The sequence below is a fragment of the Falco cherrug genome, chromosome 5 (assembly GCF_023634085.1).
Source record: "Falco cherrug isolate bFalChe1 chromosome 5, bFalChe1.pri, whole genome shotgun sequence".
In the NCBI taxonomy this organism is placed as follows: domain Eukaryota; kingdom Metazoa; phylum Chordata; class Aves; order Falconiformes; family Falconidae; genus Falco; species Falco cherrug.
The window spans coordinates 24496152-24517926 of NC_073701.1; the positions used below are offsets into that span (position 1 = coordinate 24496152).

The 21775-nt window shown below is 40.5% G+C and overlaps 1 protein-coding gene across 11 annotated transcripts in view; it reads right to left on the reverse strand.

Annotated features, from left to right (window-relative positions):
* ERC1 (ELKS/RAB6-interacting/CAST family member 1) overlaps nt 1–21775 on the reverse strand; it is a 304473-nt gene that overhangs the window by 280575 nt on the left and 2123 nt on the right. For 9 of the 11 annotated variants that reach the window (XM_055711657.1, XM_055711655.1, XM_055711653.1 and 6 more), the window contains exons 1-2: nt 21466–21644; nt 8714–9547 (exon numbers count right to left, since the gene is read on the reverse strand). In XM_055711657.1, coding sequence (XP_055567632.1) covers nt 8714–9382 — 669 coding nt within the window. In that variant the 5' untranslated portion in view covers nt 9383–9547; nt 21466–21644. Of the gene's footprint in view, nt 1–8713; nt 9548–21262; nt 21351–21465; nt 21645–21775 lie in introns of those variants that run through there. The other 2 variants (XM_055711652.1, XM_055711662.1) reach the window with 2 other exon arrangements.

Consider the following 21775-nt stretch of genomic DNA (forward strand, 5'->3'; position numbering starts at 1 on the left):
GTCTACCAATAGGTTAAGCCTGAGAAAAGCATTCTTGTGCTCATAGGTCCTCAAAGACAACATGGTCCAACACAAACATATGTTCAGAAAGCCTTTCCCTTGGCTAAGTCAAGAAAGTATTTCTCATCAGAGACATCATTCCACCAAAAACCAGACCATGCAAACAATTCCATGACTCCTGTAAGGAAAAAAGGCATTTTAGCCTCAGCACACTGCACTAAAGGAGGCAGGACCTGCATATTTTTTTTTTTTAATGCCAGGAACAATCAACTACTATGGAAGAACCAGATCCTGTACAAAGTACCTGAAGAAAAGAGTGCTTCTTCTCTGAATGGTAGTAGTTCACCTGCTGACTTGTTTTAATCTCTGAAACAAGTGACAAAAAGTATCAGAAGAAATGCATGGTCCTGTATTCTTTGGAATCCACATCAATATATAATTAGAAGGCCATCTGTTCTCAAAACTGAACAACCCAAGGTAGCAGGTACCTAATCATATATGACAAGAGGGATCAAAAATCCATAAATTGAATGTCAAGCATAACGCCCGCATCTGTGAAATGTTTAGACAGCAGAAGAGTATTGAGTGAAGTGCCCTACTCCTTGATAGTGCTGCTAACAAGAACATCATGATGAAGTAGTATGTATTGGCCAGGAAAAAATGCAATTATACTTAGCTTTGATACAGATAACAGTGAAGTTTAGTTAATTTTGGACTATCATTTACTACTTGCTTATTCTTCTAAACCTAGGCTGTCTCCTTGTTTCTCTCCCCAGCACACTGGAATGGGACGTGAAGGGAGAAGAAGGGAAGAAGCAGAAAAGAGTACCACTGCATAAACAGAAAGGCACAGCAACATGCTACAGAACCTGGTAACAATGCAGGTATCATACAGCAACAGGTGTTAAACAAAGCACTTTTTTAAAAAGCAGAATTTATTTTCTACCTTACGCATAAGATTCGAAAAGCTATCACCCCTATGATCTGGTCTTATTTTGTTTACTTGCAATGAACTGCCCCAGATCTTTAGGAAACCACATACTACCTTTAAATTCCTTTTGATGTGGTGCCAAATACTGGAAGAATCTAACTGCCTCCAAACAATTGCTCACCCTTGTTGCTTATAGTATTTGTTTTCCAAAACAGGGACAACAAGCTTAGATTTGAAACACAATCCATACAGGAACGGCAGGCAGCATAGAGCAGCCAGGACTAAATAATTTTTCTCTCTCTTTCAAGGAGATCCTGGACCAGTAACCCCTACCCAAGGAAGAGCAAAAGCAGCCCACTGCACACACTTGAGTCATTGAAATAACGGGAAAAATTAGTGAAAAAATAAAGCTTTTATATAGATGAATAAGCAGTTTAAATGCAACAGCCACCAAAATCTCAGGTTTACTGATGATAATACATTACTTAGCATTCCAGTTTATAAATGAAGTTGCTAAAATTACACTGAAGAGGCCAGTCACATGGTATTTATTCCTGTAACTGCTGTAAGTTTAACTCCTCTGACTTCTAATGCAATGATCACTAGGAGCACTCTTAATGGTGTTCTATTGCCAGTATTTTGGCATCTGATCGTGCTCATTTCAGTGAGCACATATGCAATAAAATGACTATTTTACGTTTTGGGGGTTTATTTTTTGGTGGGTTTTTGGGGAGGAACTTTGATGTGTGGTTTGGGTTTGGTTGGGTTTTTTGTTGGGTTTTTCTTGGCATGGTGGTAGTGGTTTGGTTTTGTTGTGTTGTTGGGGTTTTTTTTAAGAATTCAGTCTCTTCCTAGTGTGAATCCCTAAGATGAATTTCTTAACAGAGGTCAACTGAAAAAAAAATCAAATTTCCATGAGATCTCCTTCAATGGATAGTTTCTTTATGATTTAAATGTAAATACTGACTCTACAATTATAAAACATGATGCATATTGGTATAACCCAAATGTCTCCCAATCAGTACAGAAATTTTTGGTGTTTTGTCTAAGGTTGTAAGGGGGGGGGGGCAGAGGGGAGAGGAGTACAGGTACCTCAGGATAAAGGAAAACAGACTATTGACTATTTAATATTCTTTGGAAGCAAAACTGACTGTACAAAACAATACAGCAACAGGGCACAATTACGTTACAAAGCATTTCAACAGTAAATAAAAGGATCACTAAATCAAGGGTGGTTTTGGTGATTTGCTATGATCTTTAAGTTAGAATGGAGTTTTACAAAAGCTGATCATCGCTACCTGCTTCCCAAGGCTGCTAATATAACCAAAAAACCCATTTCTGCTTCACAGTCCAAGGTACTACTACTGCAAGAACTAAGCAAATCACTTAGATGTAACAAGTACTGACATAGCAGGAAGCTAATTACACTTTGTCTTTTTTTTTTTTTCCACTACAAAAAGTGACTCTGGTCTTTCTGAAAGGACCCAAAGGAAATCTGCAAATACTAAGTAAAAATATACTTATGTAGACCTTGTGGGTTATAAAACTAAGTTTTGCTGAAAAGACTTTCTTTTCAAGGTCTAATAATTTCTATCTTCAGACAAAAAAATGGAGATACAATTATGATCTGCTACATTTAGTGGATGAAGTTTTTTTTCCCCTCTGTTCATGAGATTATGCAAAAAAAATATTAAAAAAAACCCAAACAAACAACAGTATAAAGCATTATCCATGCAGGAAAAAAAATAATAAATTGTATAATCCCGAACAGCTACGCTTACCTGCTGACAAGCCACTGTAATCTGATTTCTGCTGAGGAGCTCAGACCACCACAAATCACTATTACTGATAACACTATTATTTTATTGTGTTCACTAAACACAAGTGTATATACAAAATGAATTCAAAGGAGTTGTACACTGGAACATATAGAGCACTACCACGTTTATTCCCTGTTTTCCCTCCTGCCAGCTGAGACTAAAGTAGTGTTTCACAATGTCTCTTTCTTCAATTACCAATTCAGATAGCTGGCATGACGGCTCTTCGTAAGTTATCCACCACAGTAATCACTTTCAGAGCACAGGGATGTCTCTTCTGGACTCTTTTGGTCTCTAGCTGTTATCTCAGAAAAAAAAATAATAATAAAAATATATATATATATAATGTATTTACCCTAAAGACAAAAGTTTCTCTTACTAATGCCTCAAGCGTTATACAGACTGTTTTACAGGATCTTATACTTTGCTGAAAAAGTAAATGCTCCTTCCAACTAACAATTTGGTCATGGCATGCCACTCTGCTGCATCATCTTCAAGTCTACGAGGCTTTCCAATATCACAAAATTGGAAAGAGTTTAAAAAAAGGCCTGATCTCAGTTTTTGGCCTTGGAGGTATACATGAAGACTGGCATACATATTAGGACAACTTCAATCCTTTTTCAATGGACTGGCAGTTCCATCAAAAGTGCTCCTCTACTTAATACCACATAGAGTAAGACAGACACATGAATACTGGATTTGGCACTAGAAAGCTATAATTTCCGTACAAGATCCCTGCTAAAATGAACTAGTAGGTAGGAGTACCTCTGTGCTATTGCTACTATCTATTATTGTTCAACTGTCCACTGAGTGACTAAAAGGAAGCCTGTCCCAAACCAGAGCCTTACACAGTTCCAAGCTACCTACTTCATACTTTAGAAAGTAAGAAGACTTAAGGGAAAAAGTTAGTAACCTAAACACCAGAATTACAGTAATGCTGAAAGAGACAATGGCATCTAGACAAATACAGTAACACAGACAAGACTTTTCAGGAATATACATACTGAATTGCAGAGCAATACACTGCAACCCTAGTTCGGAGTGCAATGCCTGACCAGTCTCAATACATAGCAGACAAAGAATTATAGCAGAGAGTCTGCTATTTAAAGTTCTGCAGAATTTAAAGTAATCCCTCCCCCAGCTTAACAGCAAAAAGCACAGTTAAACTACTAAGTTCAACAGCACCACTGACGTCATCTGTTTTATTACAAGCTCCTTTTAAGTTGGTAGTATTCCCCTTCTATGTTTAATGGATCAAGTAGAAACCAGCTGTTCAGCCTATGCTACAGTTCAAAGCAACTCACGGTTTTAGATTCTACCTCAATAGGAAACATGGGAGAAAAAGAGTGTTGGGGAAACCTAGATAAGCACAAAAAGTCTGATTTTTTTTCAGTAATATAAGTACTTCCTTATAGATTATAAATATACAAGATTTCCTTATAGAATTGCAGAAAGACTGAACACAGAAGGCCCATCTCTTGGGCAATTACATGACAATTTTTGAAGTCACCACAAAGCGCTGCAAATTGATAAATGCCTCAGATACCAAGCACACTTAAGGAGACAGTTTTGAGTTATTCTGAAAGATAATTAAGTTATAATTTAATGCTGCAACTGGAGCAAGACAAAGGGAACCTTAAAACTGTCAGCATTCTGGAGAGCCAACAGACATCTGTCATTGAAAGAATTTTTTAAGTGTAATGCTGCGGGATACAGATAATGCCTTTAAGCAATGACTATGGAACCACATATTGTGCAATTATACAATTATAATGGGAGAAAGTTTAGCCTTCTATCAACTAACAACCAACTCAGGAACGGTATTAGTATTAGAATGACACAGTACTAAGACAAATCAGAGCTCTATTTTATATATAATTTTAAAAAAACCCAAAAAATTACATCAATGCAGAAGTGAGAATTAATCCAATTTTCAGATCATGTACTCATTAGAAGCTCTGCCAGTCTCACAATAGCAGCACCCAATGCATTTAAGAGGCTAACACATGGCCAACTATACGTTAAAAAGTGAGATGCTCATTCCACGCTACTATGAAATGGAGGTTACTTCTGGCCCTCAAGAAGGCAGATGATGAAATGCTGCAGTACACCCATCACACTTCTCCATCACAATAAAGCAGATTATTCTTCAAGTGGTTACCCCAAGCAAGGTGAAATTCCTTTCAGAAATATTTTCTTGGTTAAACTCTCTCACTCAGACATCCAACGCCTCTAATCACAGAAAGACCACAGAAATACATCAAAGTAAAAAGATGTTTACAGCAGTACCACATCATTTCAGCTGAAACACATATAAGATCTTAAACATAGATCAGTCAAATGTGGGAGATTTCAATGCAGGGCGTTAGACATTTAATTTCCATTGCACTTTTTTTTTTTTTTTTTAAGGGACAATCACCTTGTTATAAGCAAGTTTCAACTGAGAGAAGTTCCTTTGTTCTTGAGTTCCACATAGTCCACTATGGTCCAGTTTTTAGGAAAATTATTTCTACCAAAGTGCAAAAAAACCTGTCTTTCCTTCCCTCTTCTGGCTTCTGATGAAGAGGTTTCCAGGGAAACCTTAAACCACACACACACTAAAAAAAAAATAAATAATTTATACTCAGAAAAATACAGTTCCTTCTAAAGCATGCTAAGGAAAGTGATACCATGACAAAAACAAGTTCCTGTTTATTGACTCCATCAGTCCCTCCTTGGATATGCACATGTTTGTTAACCTTTAGGAAATAATTAGCACTCTCCTTTTGGCTTCTTGCAAAGTATAATTGGTTAACTAATCCACATTACACTGAAAACTATTGTATTTTTCCAAGAATCTACGTTAACTACAGGAATACTTTCTGTGTTTAGTTTTGAGCTCTTCAAGATGAGATGACAATGACATCCCCCATTTATGAAAAGAAAGGATTTTCTGGCTCTTCAAGATCAGTTACAAAGGATGAAAATAAAGTTCAGCATATGCTACACTCCACAGCTGTTGTATTTGCACAGAGTAACTGATGAATACAGCTGTGCTGCACCACAGCTCGTGAAAACACCACAACTGAGCAAGACTAAAGCACTCTCAACCCAAGTGAAAGCTAAAGAGATGCATGTGCATGACACTCAGTTATTACATCCAACTGCGCTAAGGCAGCAACTGAACAAAAAGAGATGTGACTGTCTCAGGACAGGCAGCATGCTCTTTCCCTATTGATTCTCTGATCTTTATTGAATTCAGAAAATTTCCTGGAAATTAGTAATACATCAATAACAGTGATTTATTTGCACATGTTCCCAAGAAATAGGGAAGAAAACCCAAAGGTACCAGTGTATTTTTCACCGGAGGCTGAGGTAGCAATCAACTAGAGCATACATCGTCACATATTTTTAACAACTTCCAAAATCAAGAGGCAATTCAATCATTCAAAGCTGAGGTGACAAGAATAGCAATAAAAAAAAATACAATCAGGGACAATCAAGTGTGGTACAGGAATAAAGAACCAAAACCACAGCAAAGAGATGAGATATCAGATAATCGCATGAGTCAGTCAGCATCTTGGCTCTGAGTTGAGTCAATTTTTAACAATGTATTTGGTCTTAGCTAAACATAATATAAAGCACAAGTTCTGCAAATGTGAGAAGTCTTTATTAAAAGAGATGTGATGAAATACTTGCATTGAGATCTAAAACACAATTTCCTGCAATTATACTGGAACTCATTGTATGGGGAGGCTGGAGGGGTAATGAAAAGGGTTTTCTGATCCCCCAACAGATCAGAGAAATCCCTTGTTCAGTGTCTAAACAGAGAAGTCTGTTTAATTACAGTAAATCCTATTAAACTGATCTTCCTTATAAATGGCTGAAGTGACCAACTCCAAAAGGCTATAGAAGACACAATGAACGGAGTTTAATTAGGACACACTGTTAGCTAAGTATAATCTATTAATTAGCATTCTTAGTTTTTACAGCTCATTGCAATAATACCCTTTTACTTTTAAATTGCACCCTTCTTTTTTTGGACCAAAGTTATACAATTCTACCAGTGTGGTAGTAATTATAGTGATTGCCTAGAGAACAGTGGCCTGGAAATATCTGTAAATGCTTAATTAGGGGATAAACTTAAGACAAGAAAAAAAACAAACCTCAGATAGAAGAATCACTGTTCTTCAACCTATACATATTTGGTAACTGCTTAATCCATTCTAAACTATATACTCATGGCATTTTTCTTGCAAGATTTCCACAGCATCCTCAAATGTCAATATTTATTTCAGAAAAAATATATTCCGACATTCTCTTCAGTATGAAAACTGAACTTAAAAATGAAAATAAACTGAGAATTAAAATACTTGCCTGCATCTGAAATACAAAGAACATTACAAAGATGAGTGAATGGTATTCCATGTTTTCATTATACTGGTACTGCACCACTACATCCTAAACTAAAATTGTCACTGGATTACTCTTTCTAAGGAAATCCTACTTCGCTACTAAAAGCTGTTTAACTTTAGGTTTTCTTCACTCCAGGGAGGTGTATGAAAATGAATACGAAATGTCACACACATGAACAAATCCCATGTTTTGATACTTACCACTCAGTAAGAATACAGCTATACATGACAAGTTCATTAAATTATTTCATCCTGACTCAGGAAAAGCAACTTACTTTCTTCAACTCAGTTCTTTAAAAAGTGAAGGGGGAAAAAAGAAAAAAAAATCACACAGTTTCAGTGTAGCAGCAGTGTAGCAGATTATCACTAACAAAAGGAACCTACTATTTAAGACAGGTCGCCTGAAAGTAGCATATAACATGCCAAGTATAACCAGCACTACTTTCTTCCTCCAGCAGTATCTTCTCCCCTCCACCTTCTAAAGCAAATCTTAATAAAAGCACTGCCTAAAATAGCAAGTATACCTTAAGAGCTTCAAGAACATGACCATGCTTGAGTTATGGAAAATATTTCATTAAACTTTCTTGGATATTTAAAAAGCTCAATGGGGAAATTTGTCAATTTCAGGAAACTTTTGGAGTTGGATGCTGGGCCTGTTTTCACTAAGAGTGGTGAGGTTTCTTACTGGAAAGTCAAGAGAGATGCCTAACTTGCATTTGACCACAAACAACTGAACAGGAGGACACTAACTCAAAGACAAGTAATTACTTCACAATTAAGCTAGCAAGAAGGCCTAGGTGGGAAAATTTTTAAAAAACTTTTAATAAGTACAGCTGACTACAAAGAGAGCTCAATTTTAGTCAACCTCTCAGTTTTATTCTAATTTAGGCATGCTTTTGAGAGGGACAAGACAAAAGAACTAGATGCCCAAGTTTCTTTATTTTTCTGCCTACTCTCTAACTAGCTAGACCACTACAAAAAAAACGGGTAGGGTGCTTTATGATAGTTGCATAACAAGATATGCACTGCTTATGACAAAAGAGTAGATGAGCAGGTATTAAACAGTGTTAGTTAAATGTAGCCAAGAACACAATTTATATCTGTTTGTGAAAACATCAAGTCTGGAATTTTTAACTGGAGCTCTAAAATAAGACCAGTGTAACGTGAACTTTGTTTTACTGGCAATCCGTCAACATTCAGCAACAGTTCAGTTGTATTGGGAGTCAGCAGTCAGTATATTCTGCATCTCAGAGAATTCTTCAGGAGGTAAGCACTACAGAAATATTAATTATGAACAGAGTAGAATACTTCCAAAAGGAAACCGAGTGGTTAACATCAGTCCCAGGAAAAAAAACCAAGACACAAGGAGAAATGAGCATTCAAGAGGTGCATTACAAGTCTGACAAGAAGTATTTAAAAAGAGGCTTTCAAGTTGAAAACACATCTTAGTCATACCAATTACCTGGAAAAAGCACCAATATAATTTAGCTACTTAAATGTGACATGCAAGTTTAATAAACTCATTTAATCATGCTACTGTACTAACACAAAAGTGACATCAGATGACAAACCTGGTTTTCTTCTTGCAAAACTCTATATTGTTCCTTCCAAATGGTGATTTTTGAAGCTTCATCTTTCCTCAGAGCTCTCTCCTTTTTTAGCTCAGGACTCCAGAAGGTCTTGATGCTGTTCATGGAAGAACTCAGCTTGCTTTCTTTCACCTCCACATCCTTGCGAAGCAGATCATTTTCCCTTAATACTTCTTTGAGTTGTGTCTGCAGATCCATTATTGTGTTATCCCTGGCCTGGCGCAGTGAGTGAGGCACAGTGGATGCCATACTCACTGGAGGGAGATGGTGCTCTCCAAATGCAATAGTATCACTGGCAACTCCACTACTGGCAATGTTAGGGCTGCTACCCATTGCAGTCATCCTAACACCATAAGGCAGCCGCCCCCCTGATCGTCCCAAAGTCATGGTGCTTTTTGGGGTATCTGCACCCACGTTCTCATGGTCACTTAGGTACATAGGGCCGGACGTAGCATAGGCAGCATTTAAGGACTGAATATTTTCCATAGAAAGGGTTTTCCCACTGCCACCCCCAGTACTACTCCCAGAACTGCCTCCTGTGCTGTTGGTTCGACGATGGCCCAAGCGTGGTGACCGTGGCAGCCTTGGTGAACGCCCTGGACTCTGGTTGCTTGGCTCAACCTTACCAACTGACCGAGCACTTCCATACATGATTAAGCTGGTGGTGTGAGGCAATTAGATAGGCATAAATCAGGAACAAGAGAAATCCTGTTAAGTTCTTCAACGGTTTTAAGTCAGCTTAAGGCCAATCACAAGTTATAAGAGATCCAGTTGTCCATCTTTGAAGTCACGTACTCCCAATGTTCAGGACCATATCTGTACCAATAAGAACAACATGTTAAAATCTTTATCAATATAAGTAACATCTTAAATACCTAGTTCATCATCAAATATTTTGTTCCACATTAGAATAAAGTGTATTCTACTGCCTTTACACTTCTCCAGCATCTTTTTAATCCCACCCACAAAAAAGCAATCTCTTATTTGAACATTAATATTTAAACTCAAAAAGGAACTTCTATTCTTGCTTTTCTGCTGTTTTATTATCACAGCAAAGTGAGAGAAGAAAAAAAGAACGCATCAATTTTCAAGCCATAATTTTGTCGGTCATGATCTGGACTCTACAATAGTCACCTAACTTTTTTTCCTATTTCTAACTGGTCCTAACTCTTTACCTGTTACCTTTCTGAATAACAGAGACAATCAAAATTTAAAGCCCATTCAGTCATATTTTTTTTCTTCAAGCACTGCTAGCTTCTGTAGGACACAGTTTCTAAACCCTGTTGCTGTGAAATAATCCTGCAAATGGGAAGGCAGGATGTACTGAAGTTATTTCAATCATGACTTTGACTAGCAGGTCCCTTTAGTGTTGCTGTCAGCCCTCCTTCAAACTCTGAAGGCAGAACTGAAACTAAAAAGAATCATGAAATCATCACTGACCGCAAAGCTTACGCAAGTACAGATACAACTCCAAAAGAACAGCCATCACACAGCAATGGGACCAGTGAGGTTAAGAGGAACAAGAGAATCACACCTGCACTGAAAACTGGTTCCAGTCTCTTATTTTCTCTCAAACTGGGATTCTGTCCACATGACTTAAATCTATATTCAGGTTAAGCAAAGAATTCAATGAAAACATACTTCCCATTAACCATTAACCAGAGATTAATTCCATTAAATAATATCCTTCCAACAGCAGGGACGTCTTAAAACAGAACGGTAAGACATCATCATGTTGCAATTCCTTCTCTCCTCTACTTTTTCTTTAAACAAGAACTCTGGTAGCATGTGCAATAAAATTCCTTATTTTTGCACTGTAATATTATGCTGTTCCACAGACGTTAGTAGGTAACTCTTTAGTACAGGGGCAGTGGGCTGAGAGCACTGTTAGTAGTCAAGATCTAGTAGAGGAGCAAGAAACAGGGACGAAATCCACTCTTGTGACTAAACTACTGGACTGTAGAACCACTCCCACTGTACAGTTGTCACTTTTTTTCCTACTTCAAGTCACTATGGGGCTCAACTAAAATGAAAACTAGAACACTGAAACATTCCTTATCTGACCTCTCCCCATTAGACGAAAGAATACCAGAGAGCATCCAAAGAGCAGCAGCATCTTGCATATCCCAACATCCTTCCTTTCACACCAGCTTTCATCTAGCCTTACCTTCTGCTCTCAAGTTAGGTTTGCCAGATATTAGGAATTAATTTTTCCAAACTGCATGGCATATTTTTGAGATAATAAGTGGGCAAGCAGATGAAAGATTAGGCTTAAAAGAGGAACACACTTTAAAAAGAAATTGTAGAAACAGTAAAATGGGTGGAGGGGAAGAGACCGAAAAATAATATTGCAAAAAAATAATGGAAAAGGGTAGAATGAAAAAAAGCAAAAGCCTGATGAAGAAAAGATCCATAATGTTTTCCTTTCAGAAAAAAAGTTAGTATGGGGAAAGATACAACAAGAAATAATTTCAAAATGTTTGGTTTAACCCTAAGTTTTAATTGGAAAACAAGATCAGAGTAATCCAGCATTTTTTATTTTCACATTATTTTATAGAAGACACAATAGCATGACTAATTTTACAAAGCTTACAGAAGTTGATACTATTTTGTGAGCAGTCCTCAAGAAGTTCAAGTGCTCACTCTTCCTCTCGCTTTTTTTTTGACAACCAAAGCGAGCTACCAAAACACCACCTACAGATTATTTTTAATACAAACTACAGATAAGACATTTCTTCTATTTCAGCTACATATCCTTATGCAAAACAGTACAGAAATATAAGCTATGTAATAAAGTCTACAGCGTTCCACTGGAGTTACTTCAGTAAGTGAGACCCTGTGCCCCAGATCTGGAAGAAAAACACTTCTTCCAAATAGAAAAGCTATTTCAGACTAATCTCACTGTGTGACATATCAAAATGCTAAAAACGCTGCTGTGACACCACTTGAGCACTCAAAATAAGTCAGATATGATTTCTTAGACACTACATAAAGTACATTCAACTGAGAGCTTGCATTCATGAGAATTCTCTTGAAAATTAATCCAAATCACTGCATTTAATTTATTTGCTAGAAACTCACCACAGTAAATCAGTGCAAACACTCATTCACTTAAAAGCTTTAAATGAGTTTAACTTGAACCAAAAGATTAGATATGTTTTATTCTGTGTATTTTAGTTAAAACACTTTCCTCAAAAAATATTAAATTTAAATGTTGCTAGAAGTACATTACAGCTGCATGTGGAAGTAACATCTAGTAAAGAAAGAGAAATGCAGAAAATATTTCAGATCACTTCTAATAAGTTAATTACCCCCACAATGGAAAATTCATGGAATTACTTTCTCCTTGCTTTAGAAAACATTTTGGTAAACTATTAATAGCCTTTTCAAAGAATGAAAGTGACTGATGTCCTTGACAGAAAGTAGCTGAAAGGAGCTGGTACCACAGCAGGCACTGTGCAGTAAACATCATCTAGTGTACAAGGCAGGCTACTCAACTCTTGTCCACCTTAAGTGGAAACACCAGTCCTGTGCTAATTCAGCTCTAAGCTGTGTTTCACAGGTAGGCACCATCCCCTCTGTTACTCAAAAAAAATCAAATAATTCAAGCCATGTAAGCCAACTGCTAGAATTAGCTGTCAATGAGGGTTACAGAAAGGATTCCCAGAGTGGGCACACATGAAACCCAGGGAGAACGACTCTGCCATCACCAACACACACTACCTGCACTAACTTTTCAAAAGGAAAACCAACCAAAAGCAGCAGATTAAGAAAAGAAGTCTTTGGAAACAAGCAAACATAGCCCTCCAGGTATTTCTCTTGAAATGAGAACTTTCATTACACCATTGTCACACTTTAAAATTGTGCATATTATCAACTAAAGACACTCTTCCAGCCATCCAGCCAGGTTCAGTATATTCACTGACACAGAGATCTGTCATATTTCAAGAGAAAAAAGTTATAAGAAAAATCTTAACTTCTTTTTTATTTTTTTTTCTCTAGTACTATTTTATCACTGTCCATTTTACTTTGTTACTAATAGGAATCCATAAGCAGAAACAGATACTGAGACAATTCACACTAGCAAAAACATCTTCCATGCTGGACACAGCAAGTGAAGGACACGAGAGAAACATCTTTCCTCATTCGCACTACCAATTAACCAGGACGAAGAAAAGAGTTCTAGTTTCCCCCCAGGAGTCCAAGTAAAATTACTTGGAAGATTTATTTCAGACAGCAACATAACCAGAAAAGTTAACTTTTTCAGTATTCTGACTCATAGTAGCATTTTACCAGGAAGTTGAGCAGTACAGTCTCTTTATCTTCCATGAGGCCAACATGCAGCCTAAATTTAGTCCCAAATAAATCATCCGTTAACCTTACAGGATAGTTGTAACCACAAGGAACACTGTCCAACTGTGACATGAGTGCACTGACCGTTTTTCCTTTTCAAACATTCACGTTGGTTTCAAAAACCTTTGGTCCTTTTGCCAATACAGGAACCCTTACCTAAGATTACAAAGAGAGACTATAAACTGCAAGTGTTTAAAAAAAAAAAAAAAAAAGCCACACACAAAAAAACACTGAAGCCACTAAACCATTTTCCTCAAGGTAGCTTGAATAGTTTACATTTGTGAAACAAAACTCTCTTTTCCCTGCTCATCAAGAGAACCAAAACTTCCAAAGAGCATGCTATCTGCAAACCAAATTTTAAAAATCCAAAACAATTAGTGTCAGCCAAATTAAAAACTTCATAGTTATCTAGAGATTGGCATAGCATCTTTACAAGTACAGAGACATACGATTGACCTGCTTTAGTATTAGCTGAAAATTGCTATCTAGTGATTAAGAAAAAGCTTGAAAGAGGGACTATCAGAAACATAAGAACAACAGATAAGATTTACACAACATTGTAGAAAAAGGTTTGAAAAAAGGACAGTTAGAAACACATTTTCTGTATGAAAACAGTAAAGCAGATTAACAGTACATCCTGTCTGAAGTGCCACCTAAGAAAAACATCTTCTAAGATCACAGGTAACTGTCCAAAACCATTCAGAGACAGACATCATGCACTGTGAAAAAAGTTTATAATCTGACAGTAAACATTTAAATTGTGGCATTGTACTACCGTGCAACCTGTAGAAACTAAAATGAATGTTTCATTACAATAGCCAGTGAAAAGCAATGGAGAATCAAGCCTCCTTCAAAACAGCAAAGCAGCTACCGCTCCAAGTAGTGATACCCAGAACCATGCATCAATGAAACTGTAATTCAAAGAAGCACGAAAGCTGGTAACTCCTGCATCAGAACCTAGCATGCTGAAAGAATAGTAAAATGTAAGCCTCACAACTTCATGCTGATTTACTTGCAAGGCAGTTATGAAGTGAGAGCGGGCAGGAATAGGTACACTAGTCTTGTCAAAAGATCTGGTAGTTTTCAATATGAGTTGTATTCGGACATAGTAGAAACATAAATTCTGGAGGGATCACACTGACATCAACTTGAGGACAAAGAATCCAATAAAATGAGATGTGTTTACTAATGCTGTCACACTCAGCCCCTACTTCATGTGAAGCAATGGCTCAACAAGCAGACATTCCTGGCTACAGCTGACAGAAAATAGGATATTCATTAACACAAAGGTTTTTTAACCTCTGGAGGATATCTGTGTCATATAAATATATGATGCCTTTCATATCTCCTCCCACTCTAGGGCAAATACTCATACCATAGTAACTACTTCAAGGTAAGTAAGCAACGAAATACAGAAAAACCCCTGCTTACATTTGTTAAAACAGAATTTTGGAACAACTTCTGCAGCCTTCAGCAAGTAATATTTCCTCTGAATTTCTTCTCTGTAGTTTCTGTTCAGCACTGACACCAGCTGACAGACAGAAACATTTACAGAGTCAACCCCTTAACAGCATTGCTGCCTGATAGGAACGGGGCAGTTTGATCACGAACTAGGCAGGCAAACACATCTTACCGCACAGGGACTCCTACAATGCCTCCCTTCAGCATAATGGAAGCCATATACCCAGCTTCCAGAAGACTGAACTTCCTTGTAGCACCAACTCCTGTCCGCACAAGGAAAGCTTTGAATGCAAGTTTTATAATAGCAACAGAAGAGTCAACCTTTTCAAGAGCCATCTTAATCTGATAAAGCACTGTAGCAGACACATTAGACTTCGTCAGCAGAAGTAACACATTTTCATAGTTCACACCTGAATAGTTCATTGTAAGTATGACTAGATTTTAGAGTATGACCTGGACTCCAGAATAGAGCACAGTGGGGGGAGGGGTGGAATTCCAAAAAAGCTTATATTCCAATAAAACCGTGCCAAATATCTTTACCCTGGAATTCAAATAGTGAGTGTGATGAGGGAATAGACAAGATTCACAACAACTCAGAGGTGCGTTAACCAAGAGAAAAATTGAATTTCTGTTACTTTCTGGTGCACACCATAATTACAAAAGCTAGTTACTTCATATAAAAATGTGATGAAGCATCTACCTTAGGACTATGTTGTAAAGTTCAGGTTTGACTAGCTTTGACAGGTAAGAGAAAGCTCACTACATTTCATGTTAGATTAATGACTATTACACACAAAAATGACAGAAGAAAGTTTACTTTGGAAATTATTTGCAAGCCAGCCAATGCCAGACAAAAGGCATTGGAACCCATGGAATTCAGTTATTTATCCTTATCAAAGCAAGAAAGCAAAAGGGATGAATGAAATTAAGATAGAAGACAAAAAAGTAAGTGTACATATTATGGCTGCTCATTCCTAGAGAGCACGTGAATAGATGCCCAAGCAACAACATCTATTTATGTCCAGTCGTTTTTAAAAGTTTAAAAGCAATATTCATCAGCTTCCTCAATTATTTGTCTCCCACAAGTATACATTTCCTTTCATGAGATCTACTTATTCCACAAGGAAGACATAAGATGACAGAACATGCTCTACTCCATAGCAGCTGCTTTGCAAAAGCAGCTTTAAACTGACATCAGGTTTTGTTTCTTATAATTCCTGTATGTCTTGATATCAGAATAAATGGTATGCTTTCACCACCACAGCTTCATTCCTTCTTATCTTCCCCAAAAAACAAGACCACAAAAAGAAAAATGGTCACTATTACTATAAAAATGCATGAATTTCAGCTAAATCTTTATTTACTCATATTTATATACTCTTTGTGATAAACCATCTGCTTATAAGGATTTTTTCCTAAAGCTCTGGAGGTTGGCCTCAACTCAAGGCAAAACATGAGGTACTACTGATATTTCTAAAAATAAAAAATATTTATCAAAAAAGCCTTTACCTCATCGGATTTGTCAGACTAAAGTGGTTCTGCTCACGGTATATTAAAAGTTAACCTCATCACTAAATTTGGGTGCACATGCAAGTTCTTTCCCTTGGTCAGGTTGCTGTGTAACAACAGGTATTTTTCTGTCTTCCTCCAGAAACTGGGGCACGTATTTCTTAACACTATATGAACATCACACTGAAAGGCTTCCCAGGTACGGCAGAAGTCTTGGACATTCTTCCAGCATCTATTCTCTCCTACAGCTCTACGTATTTCACTGGCACCATCGAATTTGTTACAGGTTGGTTAGCACACAGTGCAGATACATTGTGGACCATCCTCAGCTGCTGGTTCTTGCCTAGGTTTACCCAGGATTGGACCTTAGCAACCCACACAGTCCCTTCCCTATCCTACGCTCTTAACACTGACACATGCAGGTAGGCTGGGCAGGTATATCAGGATTTGTTTCGTGCAATCACATGGAGCTAGTTATAAGTCTCTAAATTTAAAGCAGATAGGAGAAACAACAAAAATTACGTGTCTTTTTTATTTTTAAAGAAGTTCAAAACACAAAAATCAACAGGATTCAGAACACACACATAAATTTCATAGTGATGAACTGATTAAAATCATAGAATCATAAAATGGTTTGGGCTGGAAGGACCATAAAGATCAGTTAGTTCCAACTCCCCTGCCATGGGCAGGGACACCTTCCACTAGAGCAGGTTGCTCAAAGCCCCATCCAACCTGGCCTTGAGCACTTCCAGGGATGGGGCATCCACAGCTTCTCTGGGCAGCCTGTTCCAGTGCCTCACCACCCTCACGGGGAAGAATTTCTTCCTTAGCTAATCTAAATATACACTCTCTCAGCTTAAAGCCATTACCCCTTGTCCTATCACTACATGCCCTTGTAAAAAGTCCCTCCCCAGCTTTCTTGCAGGCTCTCTTTAGGTACTAGAAGCCTGCTATAAGGTCTCCCCAGAGCCTTCTCTTCTCCAGGTGGACAAACTTGAACTCTCTCAGTCTGTCTTCCCAGGAGAGAAGCTCCAGCCCTCTGATCATATTCACGGCCTTCCTCTGGACTCACTCCAACAGGTCCACATCCTTCCTATGCTGGGGACCCCAGAGCTGAACACAGTGCTCCAGGTCGAGTCTCATCAGAGCAGAGCAGCAGGGGAGAATCACCTCCCTTGACCTGCTGGTCATGCTTCTTTTGATGCAGCCAAGGATACGCTTGGCTTTCTGGGCTGCAAGTGCACATGGTGTTTCTCATAAACCAACAACCCCAAGTCTTGTTGAAAGTCATGAGGTTCACACAGGCCCACCCCTCAAGCCTGTCAAGGCCCCTCTGGATGGCATCCCTTCCCTCCAGTGTGTCAACTGCACCACACTACTTGGTGTCATCAGCAAACTTGCCGAGGGTGCACTCAATCCCACTGTACGTGACGCTGACAAAGATGTTAAACAGCGCTGGTCCCAATACCAACCCATCAGGAACACCACTCATCGCTGGTCTCCACTTGGACATCGAGCTGTTGACCACAATTCTTTGAGTGTGACCACCCAGCCAATTCCTTATCCAGCAAGTGGTCTATCCATTGAATCTATGTCTCTCCAGTTTAGAAACGAAAATGTCACGTGGGACAGTGTCAAATGCTTTACACAAGTCCAGGCAGATTACGTCAGTCGCTCTTCCCTTATCCACCAATGCTGTAATCCCCTCGTAGAAGGCCACCAAATTTGTCAGGCATGATTAGCCCTTAGTGAAGCCAAGCTGGCTGTTATTACCAATCACCTCCTTATTTTCCATGTGCCTTCTCATAGTTTCCAGGAGGATCTGGTCCATTATCTTGCTGGGCACAGAGGTGAGACTGACTGGCCTGTAGTTCCATGGGTCTTCCTTATTTCCCTTTTTAAAAATGGGGGTTATGCTTCCCCTTTTCCAGTCTGTGGAAACTTCACCAGACTGCCAGGACTTCTCAAATATGATGGATAGTGGCTTAGCCACCTCATCCACTAGTTCTCTTAGGACCCATGGATGCATCTCATCAGGTCCCATGGACTTGTGCCTATTCAAGTTCCTTAGATGTTCTCAAACCTGATCTCCTCCAACAGTGGGCAGTTCATTTTCTCAGTCCCTGCCTTTGCTTTCTGCTGCTTGTGTGGTGCGGCTGGAGCACTTGCCAGTGAAGACCCGAGGCAAAAAAGTCATAGAGTACTTCATCCTTCCCCATAACCCAGGCAACCAGGTCTCCCATTTCCTTCTGGAGAAGGCCCACATTTTCCCTAGTCCTCCTTTTATCATTGACATACCTATAGAAGCCTTCAACTCTAACTCTACTAATTCCCTAGAAGACTGAAGACCTGTAGATATTAATTTTTTGTCACTACAGCTAAAGAGTTTATAGCCTGATTTTTAGAGTATACAATCAGCAAATTTCATGCATTTGTATGCACGGTTGTTTCTCTTCCCCCCACCCCCCACCCCCCAGGTGGCATGCAACCAACAACCAACTTCCCAACAGTGGAAACAAAATGCTAAATGTGATAAAAGTACTCCAAAATCCCAGAAGTACTAGTGAATCCATGTAGACAGCTTCAGACCCTGAGGTCACCATGGGTAATATCACTGTGCAAAGCAAAGCAGAGTCCATCTACAGAATTTCCATCATGATTTTGTCCTAACAACAGAATTGTGTTAACGGTATCGACATAGCCCACATACCAGAAAACATCACTTTTCCTAAATCAGCATTGAATATTGTAGGGTCTCATGCTCTACCACTGCCACATGGCAGCCCACTGCATGCCACAGAGTTAAACTCATGGCTTAAACAGGCAGCAATTGACAGAATCCTCATTACTCAGACCGCTCTTACGGCAGGGCAGCCAGCAAGGTTCAAGAACATGTATTATTTTTTCTTAATTCTAGCAGTCTGATTATTTTAAAAGCTGCATGCATTCATCCATCCACATGGTTCTGCGCATACCATACTCAGATAAAACAAGCCAGACCTTCTAAACATACTACAATTTTCAGGTGGCTTAGTCAGGTTAAGTGTTGCAACAAACACCTCACACAAGAGAGAGGCCTTTGAGAAATAGGCATTAAAATAGTGAGGGGCAAGGGGGGGAGGGATAACAAGGGGAGAGTATCCCGCTTCACAGAATAAGGAATAACAGCAATGAACTCATGCACTGGTTGCAAAAGCAACCAGTGAAATACTTCTATTCATACAGTAACACAGATAACTGCTACCTCTCAACTCAAAGTAGCAGATCCAGCAAAAAAACCCCAACCTAGGTTTCTTCCATGACCAAGATACGCAATTCAATAAAAAGGTACAGGCTATGTATATATCAAATCTGCTTCTTTGCCAGTCAGGCCATTAGCCAGATATCAGAGATGAAAATTTATGCTAACAGAATCCCATAAAAGCTTGCAACAGGATCAAAGAAAAATGCTAAGACTTATGAAAAACATGATGCTTTAATATAGCCCAGACAGCAGAAACCCAAACTGAAGAAAACCTGCTAACATCCTTATAGTGATTTAATTACAGCTAAATTGGTTTCCCAGGAAAGTGGAAAAATCTCAAATTATATCAAATGTTATGATAACTCACATTCTGCTCAGCAGATCCCAAACTCTAAGTGCAGTCCCTCTTGCAGCTTGATGGATTGAAGACAATTCCAAATTTCTGGATGATACAGTCAAGTTATATACTAGACTATTCAGGGAACTGCTGTTCTATGGTAAAAGTTCTGAACTATGCTTCCAGAACCAAACTACATTCAGTACAGCTGTCTCAGTTATTAAATACCTAGTGGTTTTGTCCAAACATTTAATTACTGAAAAAATCAACTATTGTACTATCAGCTCTGCTCCCATTAGCATGGGCAAAGTGGTGATTTTTCTCTTCCAAACTTATTTGATATGGCTGTAAGGGTGCTAACTCATATGTGACCCTGAATTGGGGTACGCATCTGAGCTGCTCTAGTTTTCAACACAAAATAGAGTAATACATCAGGCTGTAGATCGCAGTAGCTCAGGAGGAGAGATGTATGTTCATCCACCTACTGCTAGAGATGCAGTAACCTCCGGGAGAAAAGGAGGGGCAGGCAGCCGGTGGAGGTTACTGCTGTAACCTCCGAGTCAGCCACTGTTTCAAGAATTACAACCCTGCAATCAAGCCAGACAACTTTTTTTGGTTACAGCCTGTTGAATTTAAGGTAACATACTATCCAGTTACAACTACCCCAGGTACATCAATGTGCCTCCCAAAACAAAAATGGATAAAATGTTAAAACACACGTTGTTCTTTGGAACGATTCTATTTCTCTGAATTTGCTTTCATTCTCTCGGCTTCTGTACTGCTTTCCACCACCACCACAGGTCCCTATATCTTTCCTTCATATCTCCTAGTCTCTCACATTTCCACTGGGGTTTTACTTTAAACGACTTCACACCACACTGGCACAAACCATAATGTGAACTTCCAGTGCTGCACACAACAGTCCGTGTAAAATAAACCGTACGCTTCATAACTCAGAGTTCACGTTACAAATGAGACAGATGTGGAAAGACAGCAATTCCTGACACATGCTTCAGGACGGCAGCAGATTCAGAAACAAAGCACGGTGTCAGCTGACGCTTACTTCGTAGTCGATGCAATAAAATAAATGAGATGTGACCATTCAGCGTTCGCAGGGAAAAGATAAGAAACCCATCACCACCGCAAGGTCTAGGTAGAAAGACACCGGTCACCATTACCTCAGATGATGTGACTAAGACAACAAAAGCGTGAGCTTCCCAAGGACAGACGAAGTCAGGGCGGAAAAATACCACCCGGAACGCGAATGGGAAGAGCGGGAAGGACCCAACGTACGAGGAAAACCAAACCCCACCCGGCGCCCAGCAGCCCGCCCCGGCGCACCACCACCATGAGCAATGCCCGGGAGGGCGCGGGCCCGCTCGCCTGCCGCCAGCCAGGCAGCGGGCACGGTGATGTGGCCGTCCCCGCCGCGGGCCGGCCGGCCGGGGCCGGGGGAGCGCTGCCACCGCCCAGCCCCCGGGCGGTGACAGCGTGCGCGGGGCCCGGCAGGGGCGAGGCCCCGCACCCCCCCGGCCGCCTCTCCCGGCCGCGCCCGGGCGCCCCCTCTCTCCGGCCGGCCGACAGGCCACGCAGCCCGCGGGGGAGCCGCCGCCGGACGCGGACCCACCTGAGCGGCAGCTCCCCGGTGCCAGGCCCCGCCGCCGCCTGCCCCCTGCCCCGCCGCCGCAGCCCCTGCCCAGCCCGGCGACTGCCCGCAGCTACCGGCTCCCGCAGGCCCCGCCCCGCCCCTGGCTCCCCCCAGCGGCCGGTAAGAAGCGTGATCACCGCCCCCCCCCCCCCCGACCCCCCGCGCCGAGCGAGGCCCCTCACCTGCCTGTCAGCCCGCGGGGAGCGGGTGCGCGACGGCGGGAGCGGGCGGCGGCGGCGCTCCAGCGAGGTCAGGCCGGCTCCGCGCCCGCCGCTCTCCGCCGCCTCCGTCTCTCCCCGCCGCCGCCTCTCGCGCGCGAGCTCCGCCGCTCCCTCCCGCGCCCCCGGCGCGAGACACACGAGCCCCGCCCCTGCCGCCGCCGAAGCGCGACGCCCCGTAGCCCCGCCCACGGCGCGCGCTCCCAAGCCGGGCTTCCCTCTGCCTCCCCGCGGGGGCGGGCTGCGCCGGGCACCGCCCCGCCTCCTGCGCCCC